Below are 19238 nucleotides of genomic sequence, written 5' to 3' on the forward strand. Positions count from 1 at the left end.
GCTCTTCGAGCTGATGAGAGAGGGGGACTTGATCGGGGGAGGGGAAGGGAAATGGGAGGCGGTGGCGGGGAGGAGGTAGAAATCTTTAATTAATTAATTAATTAAAAAGAAAACACTTTCATTCAACCTAAAATGAAACTGAGAAGTCACAACTGAGTCGGGCAGCGATGGCAGTTCTCCGTGAGTTTGAGGCTAGCCTGAGCTACAGAGCAAGTTCCAGAACCTTGTCTCAAATAACTAAACAGAAACAAACAAACAACAAAAAAAAAGGAAGAAAAAAGAAATCACAGCTGAAGCCTGGGATGGCAGTTCACACCTGTTCATTCCAAAATAGTGAGTTTGAGGCCAGCCTGGGCTAACTGGGACCCTCTCCCTTAAAAAAAAATAAATAAAAACTCCAGTCCATTTTGTATTCCTTGAACCTTCAAAAAGTTTGTTCTTTCACGGCTTGATCCAGCCTCACTGCTATTTGAGTTTGTGTGCCCATACAAGACCAGCATGTCCCAACGGCCGCTGACAGGACTGCTTTCTTATCTTTAGTTTTCAGAAGTTTGTATTTCTTGTGAAGAGTTTTCAAAGTAAAATGTATTGCGCACATTCAAGGTGCATACAGATGAGCTACAGTGGCCAGTAGGAAGAAGCAGGTTATTAAACTCACCATCTCAGGGTGTGAGGATCAGCCACAATCCACTCGTTCGGCGAAAATCTGATCACGGAGCACGGTGATAACCCGACAGCCACATGCTGCGCTCCAGCGCTCAGCATCTGCTACGTGGAGGTTTCAGAACCTTAACTACCATTTCCTCCTCCCCTACAATAACTAATGTCCATCTCTATATATTTGGTCCATTCCCTACTCCTCTGTGTCTCTGCGTCTTTTAGATTTTGCAAAGAAATGAAATCAAGAGATAGTATTGTGTGTGTCTGACATATTTCCCTCAGCCTGCACTGTGGAATTTGAGGGACACTATTTAGTTGACTTCATGTATCTATAAATCTTTATTTTGTCTCCAGACTGGGCAGTGTGGGGCTACCATTTCCTTAAACGCTGTTTAGTACCTCTCTGTGTCTCCTCTCCTTCAAGTGCTCCAGTGACCCGTATGCTGGAGCTTTGGCTAGTGTCTGCAGGTCCCCATGCCTGAAGTTTGCTTTTATCTATCATCTATCTATCTATCTATCTATCTATCTATCTATCTATCTATCTATCTATGTCAGTCTGCAGGAATTCTACTGGTGTCAGTAAGTTCACAAATTCTGTCTTGTCACATTCACTTTGCTGGCAAACATACCTAGAAAGTGTGTGTGTGTGTGTGTGTGTGTGTGTGTGTGTGTGTGTGTGTGTGTGTGTGTGTAGGTTGGAAAACAACCTCCCATGGCATTCTCAGGATCACCATCCACTTCCTCTGCAACAGGGTCTCCTAAGAATAAGAACTGGCCTGGAGCTCACCAGGCAGTCCAGACTGGCCAGCTAGCATGTTGCTGGTAATCTCCTGTTGAGGCAGGAGCATTTGTAATATTAGCCCAATGCTAGCAGTGTGAGCCCAATGCTAGCATTAGAAATGGGGGCCACTATATCCACCATGTTTACATGAATTTGTGGCTCAAATGCAGGTTCTTGTGCCTGCAGGGCAAGTGCTTCACTGGCTGAACCACTGTCCCAGCCTCTTAGGAAGATTTGGTTTTCAATTTCCACCAGCATTTCTCTAAGTTTGTAGCTCTTGTTTCCTGTATCTACGTTTTTTCCTTCAAGGCAAGTATTTGTTGAAGTGTTTTTATGACCGCTCTGAAATCTAGCCTCTGGTGCATCCTGACGTTAGCATAATCTTCCTCAGCCATGCCGAGCATTTCCTGGTATGGCAGGTAATTTTCCGTTGTATTTCGGACATATTGCCTATTACCCACGAGCCCAGCAGACTTGAGCCTTGAATCTTTTATTTCTGGAGACAGCGCCGCCGCTGTTGTTAGGCTGAGCGAGCAGGTAGGCAAGGGCCTGCTCTGTGGGCTGTGGTTCCACTCACAGTTCCACCAGCCTGACTTTCCAGCGTGGCTGATTTATCTAGAATCCTTGCCCCACTCCCACCCCCCGGACTGGCAGAGGGACAGAGGGGAATCTGTAGGTGGGAGAGGGCCACCTCAGGCCCATGCAGGGAGTGGCTGTCTTTGGCATTTGTTGTGGATTTCCCTTGCCTACGGGAAAGAGGGCCTCCCTGGTAAGGCTGGGTGGTCTCAGCGTGGGTCCCTCACTGAATCTTCCAACCACCTGGTAGTCTCTGGGAAGGAGTCACATCTTGGTCACTTTTTTGAGCTCACACTCTGCCTCTAACCAGGTTTCAGAATAGCCTCTGATTTTTGATAACTTCATTGTCATTTGTGGGCCATTCACTAGCTCAACATACCTCTTAGCCAATGTGTCCAGAAATGGTCAATTTCTGTGGCATCACAACATCCTATCTGGCAATGTCCCAGGATCCACATTCTCTCAGGCAACTCCAGTTCATCCTCTGAGACTTGCCCAGCAAGTCTCCATTCTATCTCAAGAGATTTTTCCCAAGGCCGTTGCAACCGTCTTATGTCCAGCCACTCAAAACCTCTAGGATGACACACAGCAGCGATGGCCTCGCATCCTCAGCATGGTGGATCTGAGTGTCTACAGCACACTAGATTGAGGATCCAGGGGATAGGTATAGGTACCCAGCCCAGGCAGTGCTGAGATACGAACTGCAATTCCGACCAGTCTACCAGGCTGGATCCTCTGCGACCAGAGGCTTCGTCTATTCTACAAGCCCCGCCGTCGTGATGAACATCCAGGGTGCCTAGACGTCACGTTCAGTAAGTGATCTTTACATCTGCATGGCTCATGTTCATACCCTGTTGGGACCTTGGTTAAGAGCCAGTCAGTGACTGGCTGCAAGGGATCCCCTGGCTGTTTCCTGTTGAGATCGAACCTGCCACTGTCTGCACTCGGTTCGGAAACCAACATCTGCATCGTGTCAAGCCCACCTTCCTGCAGTATGGTAGGAAGATGCTATGGGACGAATGTCATTAGAAGCCCAGGAGGCCAACAACATGGAAACGTGGGCCACACAGCGGCTGCTGCTTGCATTTATGAGTCTATTCACAATCAGCCAGGGCCTTAAGCAGCCCTTCTTTTCAGGTTTAGATCTAGCAGGTTAGCAATGGACCTTGTTCCTGATCCCTGACCCCTGACTCAGAAGGATGGGGTCAGCCCAAGGGAGCAGAAACCCAGCAGATCCAGTCCATGGAAGGTGCAGGAAAGCTAAGGGCTATGCAGGGCTGGGTGCCCTGGCTACTCCAGACTCAATGTTCAGACTGTAGGCAGCCATACCTTAGAGTCTTTCCATGGGGCCAGCATGTGGCTGGGCTGTAACTGCGGGGCACTGAAACACCCCAGCACCACCATGCCTACACACAGCTATCAGTTCTGTAAAGATGCTGGTTATTGCTGTACTGTGTGAACATGGGCGTGGGGGTCAGAGGACAGCTTCAGGAGCTAGCTGGCTCTCCTTTGCACCAGAGTTCCCAGGAACTGAACTCGGGCCATGACCCTCGCACACCCACTTTGTAGCCCAGGCTGGTCTGGAGCTCATCATGCAGCCCAGAGCGGCCTCAAACTCACAGTAAACTCCTTTATTAACCTCCCGAGTCCCAAGATTCCAGGCGTGTTTCACATCTTACTGTTCATGTTTGTGACAAGGTCTTGCTGTGCACCACTGCCTGTCCTTGACACGCAGCCATCTTTCTTTCTCTGTCTCCCAAGTACTAGCATTGCAAGTGCGGGCCACTGTACCTTGCCTGGCAACTTAAAAATAATTCAAATATAATTTTCCCAAGGCCTTTGGAGAGCCATCGTAAAATATGTTCTCAGAAGCAAAGCATGTAAGTAGGTAGTTGAACACAGTGACTCACAAAACACACACCAGAGAAGGCAAAATAAAATCCCAGACACAAACCCCGGCAGGCAGCACGTGCAAACGGACTCAGTGCAGCCACGTACGTGCAAACGTACTCACACACAAGCGCAGACACACACACACACGCACGCACAGACTCAGCATACAACCTGGGGCATAAAAGTGATCACTTAGGAAGCCAGGTGGCTCAGTGGGAGGAAATACTCGTCACACAAGCTTGAGAACTTGACTTCAAATCCCCAGAAGCCACGTGAAGCTGGTGTGGCGTCCATGATCCCGGTGCTCCCATGGCCAAATGAAGTCTGTGGAACAACTAGCCTGGCCTATGTGGCAAACAAAAAGAGACTGCTTTAAACAAGTGTGGAGTTGAGGACTCACAACCAATTTGTCTTCTGGTCTTTACACCCAATACGTGGAAGGCACCCATTCACCCCCATTCACAAACACACATGTGCACAGAAGACTTATACAAACCAAACAAGACATCTGTTTCATTAGGCTTACCAAGGTCATAATTTTTATTATACTCTGAATAAGGCTGATATTTAAAGAGCAGAGAAAATGCCTATACAAAAGGTTTATAGAACACTCATTTACATACTGGATATATATTCTTTACAATATAGAATGGTGAAGACTGCGCTAACAGATAAGGCAACATTACGTCTTTGACACTGAGGATAAATGCAGTGGGGCTTCTAACATGGGTACAGCCCAACACTGGAGACTATAAGACCATTAATGAGAAGGTTAACGGGACCCTGGCTATCTATTGGAAGTGGTGGGGCATCACTGAATTTACTCCCAGAATAGTGTACCAACTCGTGCCCAACTGACGCCCTTGTGACGAAAGCCTGGACAACACCCTTTCCCAGTGTTTCTGAGCACACAGTATAGTCTATGGTGTTGCATCTCATCTTATTCTGTTCAATATACACGCTACACGCAGAAGACAGAACCAAGGCCTATCAGCTTGTGAAGCTGTCTTCCTGTGGTTCCTCAGAGCAAATTCCATGATACCCCGGACCACTTTTAACGTGAGTAAAGGTCACACCTGGCCAGTCAGTTTCCAAAGCACATTTATAAGGCTTCTTTATGCATTCCATGCTGACCACTGTGGGAAGCCCTGACATCTCCCATTAATTAGGCTTGCTTCAGCTCTGGCCTGCTGATTTCTAATTAAGCCCTCTCCCCGCTCCATCAGAAGGAACCTGGCCTATGGTCTTTGGGTCACATTTGCATATAAACCACCACAGGGCATGGCACTTCTTGGCCAGAGCACAAACTTCAGCCCCCCACCCCCACCCCTACCCCAATCTGGATTTTTAGCTGCATATGAGTAACTGAAACACTAGAAGCCTCTGTGGAAGACATGGGGCCTCTAGGGAATGAAAGCGCATTCCCCCAATCAGGCACTGAATCCGAGTGTGTCCACGAAGGAGGTCCGCAAAGACCAAGGCAAATATTTGGCACAGAAACGAGGCACTTGCTTTTGGCCCATCAATAGGAGCTAAAAAGTGGAACGGTCCACCTGTATACACGTACAGACATACACAGGAGCTAAAAGTGGAATAGTCCACTTGTATACACGCACAGACACACACAGGAGCTAAAAGTGGAACAATCCACCTGTATACACACACAGACACACACAGGAGTTAAAAGTGGAATGGTCCATCTGTGCACACACACACACACACACACAACACACTGACAGAATTGATTTCAATTCTACATGTAGCTACATCTCTGCTCCTTTTGAAACAGAGAATCCACTACGTAGATTTCCAAACCCAAGCCTGACAGCAGTGGTCCATCCCAGCCACCAGATGCGCAATCAGGCAGTGGATTTTAGAAATCACAGAGTGGGACTTTCAGGCTGGAATGGGGACGATCAGAGCCTTCCTGGGGTGTAGAGTTCGACAAGGAGATCCTGGCTTTGCCTCCACGTAGCTCTGATGCCCTCCACTCTGGGAAGTGTCAAGCTCATGGGCTTCTTCAAAAATCTCTGACCACTGGGAGGAGCAGGCAGGAAGCCTGCAAACCTAGACCGCCAATCTTAGCAAGAGCCATCACCTCTGACTCAGTGACTAAGATGACCCAGCGAATCAAAACTAGCCTGGGAGAGTTAGAATTTCTCTTCATCCCCCTTCTCTCCCTTCTGACATCCACACAGGTCCCCACAGAAGCTGTAGGAGCCACGAGGAGAATCACGGTAACAGCTTAGAAATGCCACATACGCGCTTTAGATCGCGCAGGCCTGGAGATGGCCTGGCCAGTCTTGCGGAGGAGACGGAGAATGACCCTGGTGTCTTAATGTCCCATTCCTCCTGGACATTTCCATCAGCAAAGAAATCATCCACATCTGGGCAAGACATATCGCTGTGCAAACAGAGGGTGGGCTGCTTGAGGCAAAACTGTTGGGCAGTTCTGTGTAAGAAGAACCGGGCGGTGTCGCCCTGAGACCACTGCTAACCTGCTCCTTGAGGAGACAGTCGTCTCTGGTGTGTCTACAAGGGGACAAGCCTTCTAGCAATCACGGCTTAGTCGGCTGCAGCATTAGACATGGGTACCGTATGGCAATGGCAAGCGGTTATAAATAATTTGGCATGAGTAAAATATAAATTACACACAATGGCGTTTTTGATTCCGGCTTCTCGCTTTCCTCTCAAGGTCCTCTAAGCTCTCCACAGCCCAGCTGGCCACCTGCGAGCAGGATCACAGAGTGTCTCTGGCATTGCATGCTCCTCCCCGACACCAGAGGCTGCCGCCTTTCCACTGTTCCGAACTTAGATTCCCACCACGGTCCAACCTGCGCGCACCTTCCCCAACCATGCATGCCCTCCTCAGCTTCATCACCGTCTGCTGCAGAAAGACAAGATGAGGGAGTCGCTGGACAGAGCACATCTGCCGACAAGTGGGCACCATGGTTACTCAGCCCCTGCCACGCAGGCTGGGTGCTCCTCATCCACACAGATGCCAATGAGCCAGGGACTCGAGGCCGCCTTGTCTTCTGTATTCTCTTCTTGTGTAGCCCTTGCCCGTGGGACACTGGGGAACCATTTCCTGGCCCAAGATCCTTCCATTCAAAATGCGCCTGACTATATAGGTGTGTCAGATGAGAAGTTACTCTCAGGAAAGGCCAATCTGTAGTGATGGTGTTTGTTCCTGGTTTGAAGAGCTGCCATATTCTCCCCTCTTGGGTCTGGAATGTGAGAATTTTCAGTCTGGTACAAATGGGGGCCCCGCCTAACCCCACTGCCATTTCGAGGGCCTCAGGAGGCATCTGGCGGGCTTGGCAATGAGGGACTTAGATCTTCTTAGGGGAGCCAATCATGACCTTTGACACAAAGTTGACAATGGCACTGGCAGGCTGCTCGGGGTCATGCTCTGCGAACAGGTGGCATACGTTGTCTGTAGCACTGCCCTGCTTCCTGGCCACAAATCCAAAGACTCTGCAAGAGACAAGAATAGGTCAGAGTAGCCGAAAGTGTGCAGTAGCACACATGCATGCACCACACACGCATGCACCACATGTGCATGCACTGCACACGCATGAACCACACAGGCAGTGCCCACAAATGCATGAACCACGCATGCATGCACTAAGCATGTAGCACCCACAAATGCATGCAGGATCTCACTTTCACAAAACAGCAACCGGAGAGCAATAGCAAGTGCACCTACAGAAGCCTATGATGTGCCAAGCACTAGCCTGGAGACCTATCCATCACCCTGACCTCTGGTCCTTGGAAACTGCAGGGAGAATAAGTACTAAACCTAGAGGAATGCTACCCCACCCTAAATAAAAGCTGAGGCCCTGCTTGCTCCTTAGCATCTCTTCTAGAGGGCTGGGGGTCTTCCAGACACCTTCTACAGGGTCCTGAGTTCCAGCTGGTCATGCAAAATCAGGGTCTCCTCTGGAACTTCAAGGCCTTAGGAATTCGAGGAAGAATGCCAGAAGCTCCCAGAACCTGCCTAGACCAGACACCCAACCCAGAAGGCTAATATGCTGAGAACTCCTCTCAGGCCTGCGAGACTATGATCACTTCAGGAAGCTGCGGCTGTCTGCTACTCCTCATCAGTTCTCCAGAGCACGAAACACTCTGAAATGGGCCTGCGAGGAAGGAGGCATGGGATGGCCACTGGAGATCAGCAGTGCAGACTATGTATTAGGCTCCCCTGATCACCTGGACAGCAATGCTGAGCAGGGAATCAGAACTTGCCGGCCAGAGGTGCAAAACATAATAATTCGAGTTTGGGAAATATCAGGCACAGAATTCAGTCCTGCGCACACACACAGTCTGGGTGTCTCAGCAGTAGGGGCACCCTCTTAAATGGCTGCATTGAGAGATCTTAGGGGCTGCAGAGATAACTCAAGAGATTAAGAGCACAGCCTGATCTTCCAAATGTCCTGAGTTCAATTCCCAGCAGCCACATGGTGGCTCACAATCATCTATAATGAGATCTGGTGCTCTATTCCAGCCTGCAGTCATACATGCAGACAGAACACTGTATTCATAATAAATAAATTAATTAAAAAAGAAATCTGTCTCAGTGTGTATGCAAAAGGACACTATAGATAGACAGTCACATCCACCCCAGCACAGAGGATAAGCCAACACGGTCCAGGCCTGTACTTCAAAATCTGAACACTTATCCTTATTTTCTGCTTTCAGTTTAACCCAAACAAACATCCCCATTGACAATGACTGCTTTGTTTTGTTTGGTCTTTTAAATGAGCCCTTCTTTGCAAATCTAGACCTGAGCTCAGCTCCGCACTGTGATTATCCTCAGAAAGAGAAGAGATGCTGGAGACTTACTTAGAGGACGGGCCATCTTTGATCCACCTTGGGAATTGAAGAGAAACAGAACTCATGTTAATGTTTTAACATTAAAGAATGAAAGCATACTTTTCCGTGATAAAAAGAGAAAATTCTTACTTCCTGTCCTGTGGGTCCAAGGCACAGAAAATGACACTGCTCACGGGGTAATGCCTCCTGAAGAAGAGCCTGTTGGGGGGTAGAGAGAGAGGGGAGCTCCAGTCACAGGGCTCTGGGATGATGGAAGGTGGGCTGAGGAGTCCCCCACTCCCCAGCGGGATGACTGTGGAGCGGGAACTATCTGATGCCTTCACTAGTCATTTGGGGAGAACGGTCAACAGCCCGACACTGGGTGCAACGGTTCTCACGAGGGGCCAATAGAAGCACCACCAAGAGTGATGGTGTCAATCACTGGGAAGGTCGGGAGGGGCCAAGGAGCGCTGAGGAACTGGAAGGGCCAGTGATGCAACACAGAAGGCAGCTTGGGACCTCTGGACCTCCTGGCTCTCCCAAGGCTGAGCTCTCGTCAACAGCACCATGCATGGCACGTGCCCTCTGCACTCTCCGAGTCACTAAACCCTGAGGTAGGTGTTTTGACATAGGTATGAAAGAAGAAAAAAAATCAAACATCAGAGAGGTGAGGAGTTTGCTCAAGGTCTCCTGTTGCAAATGTGGGGAGAAGCACTGATGAGCAAAGCCAGACTCTACTCTGCGGTCCTGCTCTTAGCCCAACTGCATCATTCTGAAGTGGCAGGTGTGAGAGTCTATCTTCAAACTATTCAGCAACGTAGGAAGAAGAAGACAAGACCTCACTGAAAGAACTGGCTCTGGGGAAGGCACTGCAGGTGTGAGGGCCTGCAGGGAGGCTACCACTGAGGGCTCAGGATGGCCTGGGCTCTGTCCCCTGCATTTGCCACAAAAGCTCCTGTACCGCACGCACTGTGTTCCTTTGACCAACATGAGCTGCCCACCAGCTATGGAAGTAGTTATGCCAAAACAGAAGCCAGTAGATTCTGGTCCATCTCAATGATTTTAAAGGTCTTTTTAAAAATCATCAACAACAACAACAAAAAAAACCCTTAAAAGAAAATAGCCTAGGAGCTAGAGAGCTGGCTCATGGGTAGCATTTGCAGAGCAGTCATGAGAACCCGAGTTCGGATCCTCAGTACCAATGTAAGAGCTGGGTGTGCTGGTGTGAGTTCTAACTCTAGCACTGGACGGACAGGGGGAACTGCATGGCTTTGAGCAGATCCCTGGAGCTCACAGCGAGTCCCAGGCTTACTAAGCGACTCTGTCTCAAAGAAAAGAACAGAAAATAACTGAGAAGGACACTGGGAAGGAGACCTCAGGCCTCCACACTCCTCCCACCCACACTTACTTTCTCTGGTTGTCAGTCAGGGTGATGCCCTGGGCCGACACCTTAAAGTGTACCACCGTGGACACTGGCGGAGGCTCTTGAACCAGGGTCATACTCAGGGCTTTCTGGACCGCTTGGTGACCAGTGAGGGACTCCATTTCCACGGAGTTCAAGTACCAAACATTGCAGGCTGCAAGACAATGCGGAGCGGGTGAGAAGTGCATTCGTCAAGACTGCTGGGTACATACATGCTCCAGCACATGGGAAGAGACCAACCAGAGGAGGAAAGGACTAGGAGCAATTTCAATGTGTGACCCATGCCAGGAGCACTGGCAAACACATGCTCCCTACTTTCCAGTATCAAGCAAACGCTTGCTCCGGTGCCAGGCAGAGGACATAATAAGCTACTGTGGGCGGGCCTGTTGGTGAGAGAAGTATTGTATGCATACGGGATCTTCCCTGGCCTCAGCAAGAGGAAAGACAATGGTCACGTTAACACAAACGCCCAAAATACAGTAAGTACGAACTCTCTGAAATTCCTGAGAAACATCCATGAGGTGACTCTGTTCTACAAACTACCTTGTCTAAAGTGTTGAAAGGTCATGCAGAGGAGCCAAGAAGAGATGGTTCGCAGCAGCATCTCTCTACGGCTTAGTGCACAGACTAAGCACCACCTGCCATGTGTCCCAGCTTCCTACACTTCCTGGTTAGGGTGTTCCCTGTAATCATCTCCTCCCAGTGGGTGGGGGAATGTGACTGAGTAACAATACGGCCCTGAAGACCCACTGTCCTGTTTAGCCCCTCCTCCTGCGTTACAAGCTACAGTGAACACAGATTTGAGAGTGTAGAAGCTGGTTTGTTAGCACGGGGCTTTAGGTTCTGTGTGAAGCTCAAGAAGAAAGCCAGGGTCTCCACTGAGGAGATGGAGAAGGACCCTTCCTTAGGGACAATCCTGTTTGTCCCCTTCGGGACTCCTGCTGAAATCTGACAGTCACTGTGGAGTCCTTCCAGGGTGATGAGGACATTAACAGAGCTTCATGGCTTTCACCAGACCAGAGTGGGTGGCTACAAAAGTGAGTTCTGGCTCTCCTTTAACATGACTCTCATCTGTTTTCTGCCAGAGTTGAAGCAGCATAAAGCCACCCTCTGGAGCCAAGCAGATGACAATACCGTCCTTAAACTTCAGAACCATGAGCCAAAATACAGCTCTCTCCTTTATAAATGACCCCCATCTTGTATAGTGTTAGAACCACTGAGAAGAGATTAACAATGGAATTGCCCTTGCTTGTTTCAGTCTGCAGAAGGCGGCAAGGGGCTATGCTAATTCTGCCTTAAAGGCTTCTAGAGCAGTGGTTCTTAATCTGTAGGTTGTGACTCCTTGGGGGTTGGACAAGCCTTTCACAGGGGTCTCCTAAGACCACCAGCAAACATAGACATTTACATTACAACTCACAGCAGTAGCAAAAAAACAGTTATGAAGTATCAATGAAAATAATTTTATGGTTGGGGGTCACCACAACATGAAGAACCGTATTAAAGGGTTGCAGCGTTGGGAAGGTTGAGAATCACTGCACCAAAGTTTCACAAAGCAGAAAAAAAAAAGTGTTCCTCTGGTGCAAACCCACAGAGAAACTCAGATGAAGTGCATTCAGATGCTGACTGTCCTGCATGCTCTCACTCTTGGTGAGGTCCCTGAAGCGGCTCTACCCTCTCTGCTTAGAAGCAGCAGGTAACACCACTTTGGACGGGAGCACCTGCCAAGGGTCCAGTCAAGCGGGCTGGAGAGGACTACCACAAGAGGATGCTCCAAGGAGATGTAGCACAGGGACCACGGGGGCTGCAGCGCTCTCTCTATAACACAAGCTGGGAGTCACAGCCCGAGGCTCTGAGATCCTCAACTTCAGGGAGTGCACAAAGTAGCCACGACTCTGACAATGTAACGAAACGGAGAAGGAAAAGAGGAATGTGGTCTTACACTGACAAGCTGACTGGAAAAGGGAAGTCCCTCCCTCTATTCGGAAGTTAAAAGTTAGTCGGGATTGAGCTTCGCTGGACTCAGAAGAGAAAGAAAGGGAAGGGAGGAAGGTCTGTCCTGTCCCAAAAGGGAGCAGACACTGAGAGGCAAAAGACCCTCAAAGACTTTAGACAAGTCACCCTCATTGCTTTCAGACAGGACTAGACCTATGAGCTTAACTCACAAATAAAACAGAAGTTTCATCTGAAATACTTCTGGTCTGCAAACTTTATTTACCCTTACACTCATGAAAAGGAGCTTGACCATCCCAGTGTCTAAACGCCACTGTTTCTGAAGCAAAAGTCAACAAGAAATTTCTAGCCCAAATAAAATGTTTTCACTACTCTGAGCTTAACCTAGTACCTCTTAGTAGTAATGGGCCCAAAGAACAGCCTATATTTATCACCCCCAGTTTGCAGATTAGGCTCAGAGACGGTAAGGATTATACGGGCAGTCAGTCACTCATCCCCGAGTTCAGGCCAAGGTGACTTTGCAAGAACACACTTCATAGAGAACTTCGGTGTTCAGACCTGCCTCACAATTGCAGGTAAGATCACTAAAGAGGAACTTAAGTCTGGCTGTTTTACTTGTATGTTAATTCCCATCTAAACTACGGGTTTCCCTGTGTTCTCTTGCAAAAGAAAGAAAGGCGTCAAAAATTCTTAAAATTAAAACTGTCAAAGGCTTTACGCCCACAAAGCTCTGATGAAATGGGTACCTTTTATGCTGGGGTAACCCGAGCCCATTCTGGGATAATTTTTCAGGAGGATCTGAAAAGCCAGGAAATAACTTTAGGGTCCCACTTCTTCGAAGATTCAAAAAGAAAATCTCCCATAAGCATGCGAGACAGCTAATCCACAGAGGAGAATGTTCTTACGCATACGCATTACGGCAGGAAAAAAAAATGGAGATAGATTATGTCCAAGAATAAAGAAAGGGTTAAATTGATTCTCTCAACGAAATAGGAAGCAACCAGCAAATGGTAATCATGAAAATTATATAGCAACATGGAAAAACAGTTAGCAGGTAATTGGCAAAGCAGAATAAACCGTCTCTGCTATGATTAGAACTATAAAATCAAAAGCATGTGCGCTATGAACAGGCACTGGAGAGAAGCCTGGAAAATGGAAGACGTGCTTCAGGAGGGTGAACACCTCTGATCCTGTCAAGTTGGGCATGCAGTTTCAGATGGGGCGTGTGTGCATGTGTACGTGTGTGTATGTCTGTGTGTATAAGTGCACGCATGCACGCGTGTGTATGCCTGTGTATTTTGATCTCACTACTATGAGAATCCCATAGACTTGGCACACCTAGATGTGATTCACAGGAAACCACAGACTAGACTGCTGTCTTGGAGGCACCACAGGGAGCTTCCTGATAAGGACTGCTCCAACTGTGGTACTAGGCAAGAGCCTGGTGTTGGGAGATGCTGGGAGAAATACCACCTCTGGGGCACGACAGTGGGCCAGCACCGACTGACTCCCAGAGTCAGGCTGTCTCTAGCAGGTGCTGTGTGGCAGCAGAGCCCAGTGTTCCTGGAGCGGGGAAACCTGATGCCACAGTGCTGCGTAAGACTTCAAGCAGGACAGCGGGGTCCAGACCCGCGGAGGGGAGCTCCATGAGCAGCAGGGAGCTAAGTTTACACTGAAGGTGGTTTCAGGTCCACGTATTTGAATTCATTTGTATCACTTCTGGGACTTTAGCTTAAGACAATATGCAGAATTCAGGAAAACTCCGATAGAAAGATGGTCCTTGAAGCATAGCTTCTAGCACTGAAAAACTAGACAGGCAAACTAGGTGACCATGAAGAGCTGAACTACACAACGGAGCACTATATAACCACAAAAAAAAAAAAAAAAACCTGAGACTTGCATTGTATTTGTAAAAACCACGAGCAAACTCATTACACAACTACAAAAGAGAATGTAAAAGAATGAACATGAAGGACAACCCCAGGAGAGGGAAAGTGGCAGGGGCAGAACTGGTTTAAAGCGCTTCCAGCCCCCTCCCCCTCTTCTTGGTGTGAAGTGGGCACACAGTGGGGGGGATTGTTTTTGTTTGTTTGTTTGTTTTTGTTTGTTTTTTTTAAAGCAAACCTTAAAAGAACAAATGATCTTTATTAAATTATACTCACAGGGCACTAGTTGCTCAGTCACCCTATCTACACACTCATCAGGAGCCTGGTGGAAAAGCCCCTTTTAAGGGTTAGCTTACACTCCTCAGTTTCAAGAAGAAACAATTAAGAACTGAAGGCTTAAAATAGAGAACCAAATTGTTTCAGCTATTAAAACAAACCAAATTGTTTCAGCTATTAAAACAAAGTCATAATGACATTAGTATCAAATGTCCCACCGGCACTGACTGCTGTGGCGCTGAGTCTTGGCTTCTACTGTGAAGATACGGGACATTTCCAAGAGCGTTAGCAGAAGTCTGGGAGCAGGATGACAGGGGAAGTTTAGCTGGGAGAGGAGGGAACTTCAGTGACCAGAGATCAGAAGAGTCCCACTTTGTTGCTATTGTTGCTACAGTGTCTGTGTTGCAGGTATTCTAAATGACCATTGCTAATCCTCAGGCGAGGGTTGTGCAAGCTCCACACCCAGACCTGCTGAGCTGAATCCCTGCCTAGGTACTGCTCGGTGGAATGGAGATTCACAATCCTCATGTGTTACAGATTAAAGGAAAGAATCTCAAAGCAGCCTTAAATTAAGCCTCGCGTCTTAATGCCCAACCCAGATAATTAAACAGTCTACAAGATTTGATAGGAAATCTTATCACTAAGAAAATCCATCCATTAGAAAAAAATTAATGTTCTTTTAAAAGATGGGAAAATGTATTTAAATGTATTTAAAAACAGTGAGCTGCAGCCACTCCACACAAGACTTGGGGGAATATTAGGGAAGAGCCGGAGGTCAGGGATGACTGGGGTAAAACAGTGTCTTCTGAATACACCATGACTACCACACTCATGAGCTCACAGGAGCAGAAGATCATGGCAGTCAACAGTCCAACACAGCTTGAAGAGACACGCAAACCCCAGTCCCTAGCCGAGGAACCAGTGACAGCTGATGTCTGGTAAAGGAAGGGAGAGCCAGTTTTCTTTAGCGGGTATGGTTCCTGGTAGGTGACCATGCTTCCGGAGATGGTCCCCATCCCTATGAGTACATTGGCAGAACTCAACTCAGTGAGTTCTCACATAAAAAAGGACATGAGGTTTGGGTGAGGAGATGAGGCAGGAGGATCTGGGAGCAGCCGAGGTGACTATGATCAAAATACCCTGGAAAGTCTCAAAGATTCAGTAAAATATTATATTAAGAAAATGTGCTGGAATGGAAGGGAAGCTGTAACTTCTAAACACAAGGACAACAGCGGACATTATTAACATGACCGAATGTAACACTGACTGGATGAATGTCGTTAACAAGGAGAACTACAGAAACTGCTGACGATGAGCAATATTAAACCAGAGACGCCCGCAGAGGCACGGTGGTTCTGGCACTCCTCATGCGGGACCGAGAAGCAGAGCTCTGCTGCTAACACAAATGCAGATGGTGCTTCAGGCAAGAAGCCAGCGTGCTCTGACCAGCGCTCGGTACCTCAGGAGCTCCATCCACGGAGTGGGATGAGACCACACCACCCACTCAGCTCCATAAGGCCAGCTCTCACAGATGGCCATGCCACCATGATCCTTTTCCTTCAGGTTTTTTTTTAATAAAATTGATGCATATTTGTGGTTTAAAAACCAATCGTCACAGGCTTTTTTAATTTTAATTTTTGAATACATTTTTAAGAGGTAGAATCAAATAACCAAATTAGCCAAAGGCCATGCTGATGTCTTAACCTCAGAATATTACAACATCAGTGTGTTAGACATCGGTATGCATCAGTATGACACGGGGTGTTACTCGTGGAGGGCTCCAGGGAGCACCTAAAATAAAATTAGGGGCTTTGAGTTGATCTCTTACGTGGTACCACTCAGTGTCTCCTGAAGCCACCACGGGCGGTGGCCCAGGGACAGCCTGCTCAGGCTCAAAAGAAGTAAAAGAGACATGGAAAGGCTGGCTCCCAGAGAAAGGTGTTTCTCTTGGGACAAGTCCCTGCCACCTTTGCTATGGCTGTGGCTAACCCACCTCTTTGGAAATCTAAAACACATTCCCCATTATAAATGAGAAAGTCTTCTTTGGTTGTACAGTGGTCACATAATGGGCTTAACTTTATAGAGGAGACGACATTAGAATATTATAAATTATACAGAGAAGATAAAGATATTTCTTTAGACTCTACAATGGTATTCTAGCCTGACAGCGAGTCTTTAGGGAGATACCGCTGTTCATCTGTCAGAGCGGGCACATCTTTCAGAGTGACGCCATCATGTGTAGTGAGAATGTGGAGCAAAAGGAAGCTTCCCAACTGCTGGTGGGAATGCAAAATAGTACAACCACTATGTAGAAAAACAAAAGAAACAAACTAAACAAAAAACAAACAAAAAAACCTTCTCGACTTTTACCACATGATCTAGCAATCAGGCTCCTTCATATTTAATCAAAAACGTTGGAAACATATTGACCAGAAACCTTTTGTTTTAGAAACTTTATTCATACTTGCCAAAATTTAGAAGCAACCAGATATTCTTCAGTAGCTGTGTGGATAAATAATCTGTGGCTCACCCAGAGCTGGAAAGATGCTTGTCGTGGAAGCTATAAGCATGAGGATTTGCGTTCAGGTCCCCAGGAAGCACACAAAAGCTAGGTGCAGTGATTGGGACTATCATCTTAGCACTAGGGAGATAGAAACCCATGGGTCCTTGATGCTTGTTGGCCAGCTGGTCTACCCATTGACCAATGAGCTATAGGTTCAATGACAGACTCTGTCTCAAAAAATATAGGGTAATTGAGAAAGCTATACAACACGGAACGTATGTTCTGTGCCTTGAAACACACGTGCACACATATGTTCAGGCACTCACATGTATCCGTACAAACACATATATATGCTCCTGCACTACACACAATGAAAGTCATGGAAGAATCTCAATGCTTATTACCCAGTGAAGGAAACCAATCTGAAATGCAGCACAGCTCGTGTTTACAGCACAAGTCATTCTAGAAAAGTCCAAACTAGAGAGAGCACAAAAAGATCAGTGGCAGTGAGGGTCTTAACCATGTGGGAGGAATAAGAAGGGAGGACAGAGGGGAATTTTAGGACAAAGGAAATACTTTGTGTGACATTACACTGATGAGTGAATACCAAAGATATTTCTGAAGCCCATTAACTCCAAGAGTGAACTCTCCATCTCTGGGTGGGGCACTGGGAAATTTAAATTAGAAGCAATCAATAGGGGCCCACAGAGGAGAGTCTGTTTTCTTCATGCATGGGTGCCCTGATAAGTTATTAAACCCTACATGGTCATGTCTAAATACATGTATATATGAGCAACACTGAATGGACTCGTGTGTGTGTGTGTGTGTGTGAGAGAGAGAGAGAGAGATAATCATAACTAAAGAAGTAGGGGTCATGATTATGATGGGGAGTGGGGGCATGGAAGAAGTAGGAGGGGGAAGGGAGAAAGAGAAATGATGTAAATTTTTAAGAAATTACAAATTTTTAAAGCCTGAGCTCTGAGTAAGCTATCGACTTTACTTGATGTTGTAAGGATACCATCTCATCAGCTGTAGCACCGTGGTGTGGGATCTGGGAGTGAAGAAACAGCATTTATACGGGATCTCTATGCCTTTATAGCTTCCTGTCACGGATCGAGGAAAACCTATTAATGAAGATATTTCCACAGAGCAGCCTGGTCTCACCACAGGGACGGCAGAGCGGGTCCAGCAGCTGACTCACGTTGCCTGACTGTTGAGTCACAGTTTCAGGACATCTCTGCATTTTCAGCTAGCAAGGCGGTCACCCACATCCTGCCATGCTGTGCCCCCACCTCCGCCCCCACACTAAGCACAGGACTTGACATTTATCCCACTGAATCTGGCCTTGTTCGAGTCAGACCAACAGCTCCAGCCTCTTACGCCCTGACCCCGTCTCCTCACAGCTGTGCCCCACCCAGCCGTGCCAAGCGGCTATAAAAGGAAACTTCCTTCACAGTCCACAGAAAAGCAGGAAATGACTGTCCGAAGGGAAGTCCTAGCATGGAGTTCGGTTCTGCCCAGAGACTCAGAGGCACGGAGAGAGAGAGAGAGAACAGGGCTGTGTCCACTGACCTGCCCCCTGCTTCAGCAACTCGGCTGCTGAGTTGGCCGCTGTCTGGGGAGAGTTTTCTGCTATTTCCTCCAGGGGATCTGCAGGAAGAAAAGAGAAATAAGTGCTCCTGACACAGTAGTCCACACGACAGGAACAACTTTATGACAGACGTCGCAGATGGTGACAGCACCGTTAACTTTCGATAGTCCAGTCCACAGAAACAGCCACCCCACCCGGAACAGAGATGGGGGTGCAGGCCCTCCCCGGAAACATTTTTCTGGTCTCTGAATTCATTTACATGAATGATGAAAATTTAAAAGAAAAACCCCATGTACTTCCAGGAACACTGGAATACATAGTCAACTCACATATCCCCTGGATATTAATTTCTAAAAATTATCCTGGGTATTTTCTGACAAATATAGAAGTAAAAAAACTTATTTATTCATGACCTAAATTTAACCATAGCAGCATATGTCCCATTCTGTAGGCCTGTAAATCTATAATGCAAGAGACCTTAAAAATCAATCTGAGAATATATATACACACATACATACATACACATATATACACACATGTGTATATAAATTAACTACTTACTTGTGTATATATATTTTACATTCATGTATGTCTGTGGACCTCATGAATGTCTGGGACCCAAGGAAGCCAGAAAAGGCCAGATCCCCTGGGATGGGAACTATAGATTCTCCACCTGACATGAATGCTGGGAATTGAGCCTGGATTCTCTGGAAGAACACTCAGTGCTTTAACCACTGAGCCGTCTCTCCAGGTCCTCCCCCCCCCCCCCCCCCCCCCCCCCCGTGTCTTACATCTTTAAGCTGAAGAGTCTTTGTTTTCTAGACACCTCGCAATGTGTAATGTCTTGGAGTTGTTTTCAGCAGGGCCTTCTCCCTTCTTAATTC

General features: G+C 47.4%; 1 protein-coding gene across 6 annotated transcripts in view; it reads right to left on the reverse strand.

Annotated features, from left to right (window-relative positions):
- Positions 1–4417: 4417 nt before the first annotated feature.
- The window catches only part of Tns3 (tensin 3), a 238813-nt gene continuing 223992 nt past the window's right edge, over positions 4418–19238 (reverse strand). For all 6 annotated transcript variants that reach the window (XM_050140797.1, XM_050140796.1, XM_050140795.1 and 3 more), the window contains 5 exons: positions 18336–18413; positions 10134–10302; positions 8876–8944; positions 8756–8782; positions 4418–7387 (listed from right to left, as the gene is read on the reverse strand). In XM_050140797.1, coding sequence (XP_049996754.1) covers positions 7243–7387; positions 8756–8782; positions 8876–8944; positions 10134–10302; positions 18336–18413 — 488 coding nt within the window. In that variant the 3' untranslated portion in view covers positions 4418–7242. The remainder of the gene's footprint in view (positions 7388–8755; positions 8783–8875; positions 8945–10133; positions 10303–18335; positions 18414–19238) is intronic.

Source organism: Alexandromys fortis, unplaced genomic scaffold (genome assembly GCF_014885135.2).
Source record: "Alexandromys fortis isolate MF-2015 unplaced genomic scaffold, M_Fortis_MF-2015_v1.1 scaffold_7, whole genome shotgun sequence".
In the NCBI taxonomy this organism is placed as follows: Eukaryota; Metazoa; Chordata; class Mammalia; order Rodentia; family Cricetidae; genus Alexandromys; species Alexandromys fortis.